Genomic DNA, 9,847 nt, shown 5'->3' on the forward strand with positions numbered 1-9,847 from the left:
ATCATACTTCATACTTGGACTAAGTTTGGTAAAATTCCAGTAAATATTACTCAAGTTATCGCGTAAACGAAAGCGGACGGACGTACGGACGTACGTACGGACGGACGGACAACCCGAAAACATAATGCCTCCGGCACCACTTCGTGGCGGAGGCATAAAAAGTAGTAGATATTATGAGGGCACCAAATATATATACTATGTAGATGCTCAGGAGTACCAGTGCATCTGTAATTTTCAGTATTGTTGTTTCCTTGAATACAAAGGTCATAAATGACCATCACAAACAATCCCAGAAATCCTATATTCCTGATTTGATATGAACGTAATCTTTTAGTTTTCATGGAATTGAGGAGTGCTATGACAGCATTGTCATGGTCACTTGACCAAAAGGTGACTGATCTTTAACAAAATATGATCTCTTTACATTCCTGGCTTGAAAGAAAACCAATTTTGATTTGGGGTTTTATTCATTTTTTTTTTTTCTTACAGAAGGCTACCATCAGACTCTTGCCATCTTATACAACATGAATGCAATGAGGATATAACAGGTAGTAATTTTTGCCTGTAGCAACCAAATCACATCTACATGACCTGTATGTAAGCACTTTCTGTTCTGGGTATTAGGAGCCCATGCAGGCATCAGCATCTTGTGATAAGATAAAAACATTCTTGACTTCGACAATTACAGAAAAAACAAACAAACAAATGTCCAGATTAAGTAGACAAGGATGGGCTATGATGGAAGTTCAGCAAATCAAACTAACTATCAATATCACTTTCACTGTTTGTTGGTTTTATTTATTCTTTTTGTCCTACAACTTGCAAAAAGGCAGGGTTAAATATGATTCTCACTTATCCACACCTGATTTATAAAACTGCAGAATTTGACCCTGTAGTGGACTCATATAATTGACGTCCATGCACTTTAGATGTAAATTTAAAGAAAAAAAAAAGAATACTTGGATAGTATTTGACAAAAGAATTTGCTGCACTCTGATACCTGCCTGAAATTCAAAATTTTACTACATTGTAGTAACACTTTACCGATGAGATAAAAAATCCTTGTCTTATGCTGTATTACCTGAGAGATATGTAAGAAGTCTTGTCTTGAAGTCAGATCGGCCTTGAAGATGACCAGCCATGTGGTGGTAGAACAACCTAAGAAAAACAGCTTGGCCCATCTGTCACAGTAAAAAGAAGGAACCTTTAACTGTATTGTGTGATCTCATCCACATTACATTAGATCTGGCACAAAAAAAACAAAAAAAAAAGAGAGAAAAAGAAACCCTTGGGAATAATGCAGGCATACTACACAACTCCATTTTTGCTGTATCAACAGAAATAGCCTGAGGTAAAGCAAAAACAAAGAAACCTGGCTTCAAAAGAATGTTTACTCTCTTTCGCTGAGGCACTGGACAGAGTTCACATGTGATTTCCTCACATGACTCGTAGCCCAAACCTTCCAGAGAGGATATCTGCTTGCAAAAGCGGAACCAAGAACCTCCCTTATAAAACACACTAGATATCCATGCACATACAGCTACATGAGTGTACACAAGTTTTCTGTTCTATTTACTGTCCTCTCTTTCTCCATTCTCCTTTGAAGTCTTTCGACTTGATTCTCTAAAAGTTAAATAGTTAATGATATATCATGAACATACCACCAAAATCTTGTAAATTTTATACAAACAACCAGCTGTAAGTCCAACAAATAATCATAGAATCCTTTTCTCTCTCATATTTTCCCTCCAAGTCACCTACAAGAAATGACAGAGAAGAGACAGATAGGAAGATATTTAAAATGGAACAGAAAATCATCAAACCTTGAGTAACTTGATCTCCCCTATTCTCAGAAAGGGTTGATCCATGGCATCAGTTCTTAGCCAGTAAAGAGTGGTTTCAGCTAGATAAAATAGGCTTGGAATGTGGTCCACTGAGAACTCAGCCTGACGTAGTGACACAATCAGCATATCAAGGCACTCTGTACAAGGAAAGGTAGTAACAAACAGTAAATATTACATTTGTCTGCACTCTCCAAGAAAGGAGCATTAGCTGGGGTGTACATATTCAGTAACTAATGCAAGAGTTCGTTATTATTACTTTTTGTTTTTTCATTGTGAGTGGGGCTCATCTGGTATTGATGTTATTGTACATCTGCAGAAATTACGCGTCTTACCACACAAACAGAAACACTCTCAACTTCTCAAAGTTAATCATAATCTCCTTCCCTAGACATACCATTTTATAAGTTTCAAAATGACTTAATAATTCACCCTTAGTTTTTCGCTTACCACATGAAAGGGATAGCTTTGGCTTGTGACAATGCCTGCACAAAACATTATGTACTAAAGATAAAAGGATGTGTGCTTTGTTTTCACGTTGTCACTGTCATTCTGCATATTCAAAACACAAATGCACACATTAATGCTGCAAACAGAATGTGTATAAATAACAGTTAAGGACTCTGCCACTGTGCCATTTGCATGTAAAGTGCTTCAAGCACAATCACAAATTTGTCATGCAAAAGATCAAGCTCAAGCAATTGCTGAAATCCGTATGCATAACCATTTGCTTGTGATCAAACCTTTTGCTTGCCTTCATTGAAAAAAACAAAAATAACTTTCTTTTTTTTTCTATCTCTCCTCTAATTGCAAAAACAGTGGCGGATCCAGGGGGAGCACATCAGGCGTGCCCCCCCCCCTTTATTTTTTGTTAAAACAAAAGAAATAAAAAGAAAAATGGGGGTGCCCCCCCCCCCCCTTTAATTTTGTAAAGGCGCCCCCTCTTTACAGAATTCCTGCATCCGCCCCTGAATAATGTAAACACAATTGTATGTTTTTCCTTGTCAACCTATGAGACACTCTTAAACTGATGACTAAGGTGATTTAAAGGTATTGGGTAATACTTTTTTTTTAAATTTAATTACTATACACACTACCTTCTTGCACTTTTCCTCTGCACTGTGCCAGCATGGAGAGTTCTGACCAGGCCCTTGGAATATCGACATGGCTTCCAACGCCACCTCCCTTTAACCCTGCTCTTCTCTGAAAGAAACCAAGAACACACCAGGACATTAGTATCATGGCACTCATCAATATCTGAATGATCATATATTCATACTTAATTTCATCCATTTCCACACTGCAAATTAATAAATAATAATACAGGGTACTTATAATGCGCCAGTTCCACATAGTTAACGTGCTCAAGGTACAGTAGAAGACGAAGTAAGTTATGAAATACAAAAATCCTTACACAAACATACACATGAAAATGAATGACACAATAATGATAATGAAAAAATATACATCATAATATGCAATTCTACTGGAAAATGGTCATGAACAAATGAGTCTTGAGGGCAACTTTAAATGACAACATTCGAAATGTGACCGTGCAGGGGTCGCACTTAACTTTTTTTTTTAACTAGCCAGGCGGACTACTTAGAATCAATTTTGACACTGTAGCAATATTTTGGCTAGCCAGACGGACTAGTAGCTTCAGAATTTTACGATTTTTAGCTAGTCCGACGTGATTGCGGGTGGCCAATGGCCAGCGGACCATCGCTAATTTCGAACCCTGTGACGGATAGCTTGAGGCAACTGATTCCACAGGTAAGGTCCAGCATGTGCAAACGACCAATCCCCCCATGATTTCTTCGTTTTTGGAACAACAAGCAATCTACAATCGGATGACCTTAAACATCTGGAAGGATTATAAAATGTCAGTAAATTAACATTGTACTCTGGGGCAGATCCATGTATGCAATGAAAAACAAATAGTAATAGTTTAAATACAATGCGAGATTCAACAGGTAACCAATGCAATGAGGACAAAACAGGGGTAATGTGAGTATTTCTCCTGGTAAGGGTAACAATGTGGGCTGCTGAATTTTGCATCACTTGAAACTTTCCAGTATTTGTCTAATGTAATCTGGAGATACTCCTATGACAATTTACCAAATAAACAAGAATGAATATTTATCAGTACACATATTTTGACATAGTAACAAATCCTGCTGCACCTACCTTTATTCTTGCAAGTAGCTTGAGGGCAGTGTCTTCATTTTTATCTTTCTCTTCAATGCTGACTGGATTGTTGAATTGCTGGATGAATGTTTCAGACAGCTCCAATGGATTTCTGCCATAGTTTGAGGGAACAAAGAAACAATCACACAACATTCAAGTTTCAGTCTCATCAAATTCTTGAACTTTTTTTTTTTTTTGGATAAAGGTCATATCTCATTAAAACAGAGGGGATTTCCTTGATTGTTTGGGCAATGTGAAACCCTATTCAGAAGGTGAGACTGCATGTATAATATCTTTTGTACTTTTTAGGCTGCAAAATGCAACTTTTTCACTCCCTCAAAAAAAGAAAAAGAAAAGATAATGAATAAGTACACAAAGGGAAAAAAGCTCAAAGGTTGTGACTAAAAAAAAAAAAAAAATGAAATAAAACTGAAATTGATATCAGTGCCAATGATGGTTATCAGCATCAGCATGTATAGCAAGTAATCTACAAGTACATGTATTGTTAAAATTCATATCATTTTATTCACCTGGTCGTCTGAGGGATATTTGTTGTCCTGGTTTGCAGAACACTCTGCTGCAGGAGGCGTGCCTGGAGTTCATCTCGTTGAGACTGTGAGATGATTCCAAACTTGTGCACTACTGGAACTTTGGTTATTGGCATGGTCGATGATGCTGACAGTCACTGTATATCCTGGTTTACTGTAAAGAAATGTCGAGAGTACATGTACCTTGGTAGTTACATGCAACAGGAGAGCAAGACTAAAGAGCACTATGGTACAGCCTTTGTCTGTCACACTACAACAAGAAGAGAGTAGATTTTTCTGCAAATTCAGCCACATCATCAATGTGTAGACTCCAGTTGATCCACAGCCCTGGCACTGTGGCAGGTACATTGTACAGTCATTTAGACCTGATGTGACAGTGTAGATAGGAAGTACACTTATTTTACAGGGCTGCCAATTCTAACACAATCAACATGAGACTCAAGAAATTCACCAATTCACCCAGTCTAACTGTCTCACTCTGGTGAACAAATTCTTATGCTGACCACCCCCCCCCCCCAAAAAAAAAAAAAAAAAAAAAAAATGTTTAAAAAAAGTCTCCAAAGTCCCTAATATTTCAAACATTTAAAATACCCAAGCCCAAAGATTCAAGATTTTTCCACTGGTTCAATCAGTTTATGTATATATGTGTTGACATCAGGACTAGAACACGTCTACACCCAATTTAAAGTATGCAAAAGATTGCACCATATAAAATAGAAAATTGTCAAAGCTCCCGAGAAGTTAGAGCTCTACCATGGATGGGGGAACACCCCTGTTCCACATCACCCCCTTCAGCTGCTTCACCCATTTTTACTCCAAGTTCTTAAGCTGGCAGCCCTGTTATATGTAAGGAGTTATAGATGTTCTAAAAAAGAAACAAATTGAAAAGTACCGGTAATCAAAAATGACAGAATTAAAAAAAAATCAAATAAGAAACTGTAGTTTAGGGTGATCAGTCCTATCCATGTCAATGGGCACAAGGAAAATAAATAAATGAAGTAGAATTCTACTAAATGAAATTAGTTAATATTTATGGAGTCAAACGGGGCCTGAGCTTTTGATCCTGGAAGAATTTTCATCAGCGGCAAAATGACAAACATGTAGGGAAAGCAATTACATTATTATATGAACTACACTCAACAAGCACAGTCTAAGGAGGGCCAGGGACACTGAACAATGAAAACGAAAGGGATGGATTAGATGTCAAAGGCAGGGAGCCAAACAGGTATAGGGAAGGAGGATCAAAGCAAGGGGGTAAAAGGCAGAGGTGGGCCCGTGATCATCCCAGGGATATTAAATGTATTTAAACCTGGCCTTTGACCCTCAACTTCTGACCTTAAAGTTCTAAAGAGAATACTGTTGGGTAGAACATGCATAAATATGTAATAAGTTTCATGATGATACCTTGAGTTATTTTCCAGATATGAAGGAAGAAGGGAAATTTAGCACTTTCCCTTGACCTTTGACCTTTGACCTTTTGGCAAGAAACTTTCCACAGAATATCTATTGGGTAATACATATAAATATCAAGTTTCAAGAAAACATCCTGCAGGTATTGCATAAATATGAAGGAAGTAGTGACATTTTGAGGAGTTGACCTTGACCTTTGACCCACGACCCCCCAATTCCCTAGATAATCACTGCCAGTCAGTAAATGCATACTATAAAGTTCCATGAAGATACCTTGAGCCATTTGCAAGAGATGAAGAAAAGTGTACAATTTCAACATTTTGAGTTGACCTTTGACCCTTGACCTTTGACCTTATGACCCGAAACTCTCTCTGGAGAATCTTTATTTGGTAGTTCATACATACACTAAGTTTCAAGAAAATACCTTCAGGCATTGCATGGATATGGGGAAATAGTGAAACTTTGAGCATTTGACCTTGAACATGTGGACCCGAAAGTTGATAGGCACAATTTCACCCCCTCATACATATACCTGCCAAGTTTCATTAGGATACCTCACACGCTTTTTAAGTTATGCTGTCCACAAAATTGATTACGGACGGACGGACGGAAGGACGGACAACCCGAAAACAATAATGCCTCCGGCACCACTTCGTGGCGGAGGTATAAAAAGAGAAAAAGAGAATCAACCAATTGCAAAGTGCAAAACAAATCAATGTATGAAATAGGGTAATACATACTATATCAGGGTATTATTCCATACTCGCCAACATTTTCATTTAAGAAAGCAGTAGAATCCAGAATGCCTACGCGAGCAGCGCTAGCTTGAATGCTAATGAAATCTCTCAAAAGCAGTAGTCTACCACCAAATTTGGTAGAGTTTTCAAGTATGTATGTGATATAATTATGATCGAGGAGATTGCAGTCCTGGGGAGATTGCAATGAGGAATACTGAGTAAGGATGAGGATTTGTATGTGCTTCGTTGATTTGGAGAAGGCATTCAATATAAGGTTCCGAGAAAGTAGTTGAATGGTCAGCTTGTATGGACAGCCTGTACGCAGGGGCAAAGACAAGAGCTACAGTTGGATCAGAGCTGTTGGAGGAGTTTGAGGTGGAATAAGTTGGCAGACAACTAAGCTTCTGCCCCCCCATAACTACGAGTGGGTCCCACTCGATGTTAAACCCACAAAACCAAAAGTTTCAGCCCACACTGCTAACAAGGCGTCTATTTCTTCTTTAGTCCGACCCTGTCGGACTCGCTTACCGGTACTCTTTTTCCCACCGGCGGCACCAGCTTCCTCTGTCATGGTATGCAGAGATAGCACTGCTTTATGCTTTACGAAGATATTCATCGAAAACAATTTTTTAGTGTCGGAGAAGAATATAGAATAGAGTAGCGAGTTCGACGTGTTCAGTTTCAGAGATCAAGCGCATGGGAAGAAAAGATGATGTTGTTGTGATGTGCGTCACAGGTTTTTCACCTCGGGCGCACATGTAGTGTATTTGTGGTGTACGTTTGGGAGGTTGACCCGGAAGCAGAGGGAAATTGTGGGGGCTGGAGTTCACGGCGAGGTCACTCTTAACTTCGAGTTCGTTGTTTTTTTGTGTCCACACGGTGCTTAACTACGAGTGGGGACCCCCCGCGGCTCGTGGTTAGAGCGCCAACCACAAGATTTCTCGTGGCTCGAAACATCGAGCAAACCTCGAGGTTTGCTAACTACGAGTGCGTCTTCACGGTCCCTAACTACAAGCTCTAACCTCAAAGTTTCCTAACCTCGAGGTTAAGGGCTCCCGTCTGAACGTAACTATTATAGGAAAAGGTTTTCCTAAATGAAAGGAAGGGATTATCTGATCGGTGTTGTGTGAGATCTGCAATGATGTATGGGAGTGAGATGTGGTGCTTGAGGGGAAGCGAAATGGCAATTTTGAGGAGGATGGTGAGAGCTAATGGCGAGAGCGATGTGTGATGTGAAACCAGAAAAGAAGACTGAGGATATGATGGAGATACTTGGGTTGAAGGAATGAGTGGAACAGGTGGCAAGGGCAAATGGAGTGTGGTGGTATGAGCATGTTTTGAGGACGGATGGGGATGATGTCCTGAGGAATATGCTAGAGTTTAAGTGAACGAGCCAAGAAAGCGAAGGGGACCAAAGAAAATGTGAAAGAGACAGGTGGAGGAAAAGCTCAGGAGGGTTGGCTTGAGAAAGGGGGATACCCCAAATTCTTGGCAGAGACAGCAAGAAAGTGTGAGAGCTATTGCTGTGAGAGCTGTGAGGTACACTTCCAGCCAACCCCCACTAGTTCTATATAGGGAGACCTAACCTTAGACCCAGACAAAAACTGCTACTGGTAGGATGATGATGACAATGGGGAGGTAGACGTCTATAGGGTGGTGAAGTGTGGGCCCCTTCCTTAGCGCACATCCAAATGACACTGTTTGACGATGAAAGCTATTTCCAGCATCCATCACTGAACTTGTAATTCCATTGGAATTTTTAGCATTTTCCTCTATAGATTATGTCAGTAGGATTTCATAGAATTTCAGTGACGCAGAGTGAATGAAATACCATGCACTTGGTAAACATTGACTATGGCGATGTGCGGGACACTCATGTATAGGGGGATGTATACAAGAGGAGCGCAAACAAGAATCTCCCCTTTGTACCCGTGGCCATGCTATGTGCCACCGAGAAGTTATGTAGGCCTAGACCTAGATTCTACTCAATCACAGCACAGGTGTTTAATAAATTGCTTTGACAAGAGACAACACTTGTGTTTACAACACACGTTTTGTAAGTGACGCTACGCATCGTTCTTAATAAAATAAAACAAATTTACATAGCCAGCAACAGTTTGCTGTCCCCTTCAATATTTTCGGCAGCAACTGTTTTATTTACAAAGAATAGAAAAGGACGGACACGTGAAAAAAAGAAAAAAAAAATCGACCCGGACTAGACTCGAGATAACATGTTAGGCCTACCGGTAACTGTTTAGCGTTAACGCTTGTTAGATGTCTAACGTTAAAACAGTTAATAGTTAGACTGAAGAGGTCTATCTATGGCAGTATACTGTAATACGTTAGATCTCTACAAGTAGGCCTAGAAAATCTAGGCCTAGGCCCTACATCTTTTAGGCCTAACGTTACCAACTAGTAAAGTTATAGATAATTTATAATTATAGAGACCTCTAACGTTATAGTCTAACGTTAGTTTCTACTCTCGACGTTTCTGGATTCTACCCCTACCTTGCTTGTCGTTAGGCATTTCATGCGATCTCAGTTGCGGCGTCAGCTTCTTCTGTACTCTATGAATATGATGTAGGCCTAGATCTAGACTCTATGGATTCGTCATTGAAACAACCTGGACAACTTGCAGATGCTCTGTTAAACACGACACCACACTGCACCACACACAAGTCATAACTAGACTGTCTCTACCTAGTTAGATTCAATCTCACCGGTCACAGATATACACGTCGGTCGAGCGAGTCGCCGGCGGATCGATCACCTCGACCACCGTAACATCGGTCTACCCATCTCCTCAGCCTAGCCGCTCTTCACGAGTAAACTCACCTCTTCCCGTGACGATGCATGGCAACAGCAAGCCAAACTATAGATAAATGAACGTTGATGGCAGCACCTACTATACAGCTGCTAATGCAGGAAGGCTCTGTACAGCGGTAGTTATCCATGCCTGTGTTTACTCGTCACCTTCCTTTATTTCGATTTTTTAAGATAAGCTGAATTTTCCATGATAATCAAATTATATGATCTATGAAGTTATTTTATTCAATAATATATTACTTCATAAGCCCTGTCATTTCTAATAAAAAAACTTAACGAGAAAACTCCTACGTGAGTA

General features: G+C 39.7%; 1 protein-coding gene across 1 annotated transcript in view; it reads right to left on the bottom strand.

The window, feature by feature from the left end:
• Window positions 1–9,577, bottom strand: part of LOC140237500 (uncharacterized) — a 30,880-nt gene extending 21,303 nt beyond the window's left edge. The window contains exons 1-6 of the mRNA XM_072317427.1: window positions 9,559–9,577; window positions 4,559–4,730; window positions 4,029–4,140; window positions 2,939–3,044; window positions 1,824–1,981; window positions 1,082–1,181 (exon numbers count right to left, since the gene is read on the bottom strand). Of these exons, the coding sequence (XP_072173528.1) occupies window positions 1,082–1,181; window positions 1,824–1,981; window positions 2,939–3,044; window positions 4,029–4,140; window positions 4,559–4,692 (610 nt within the window). The 5' untranslated portion in view covers window positions 4,693–4,730; window positions 9,559–9,577. The remainder of the gene's footprint in view (window positions 1–1,081; window positions 1,182–1,823; window positions 1,982–2,938; window positions 3,045–4,028; window positions 4,141–4,558; window positions 4,731–9,558) is intronic.
• Window positions 9,578–9,847: the final 270 nt, after the last annotated feature.

The sequence above is a fragment of the Diadema setosum genome, chromosome 14 (genome assembly GCF_964275005.1).
Source record: "Diadema setosum chromosome 14, eeDiaSeto1, whole genome shotgun sequence".
Classification (NCBI taxonomy): Eukaryota; Metazoa; Echinodermata; class Echinoidea; order Diadematoida; family Diadematidae; genus Diadema; species Diadema setosum.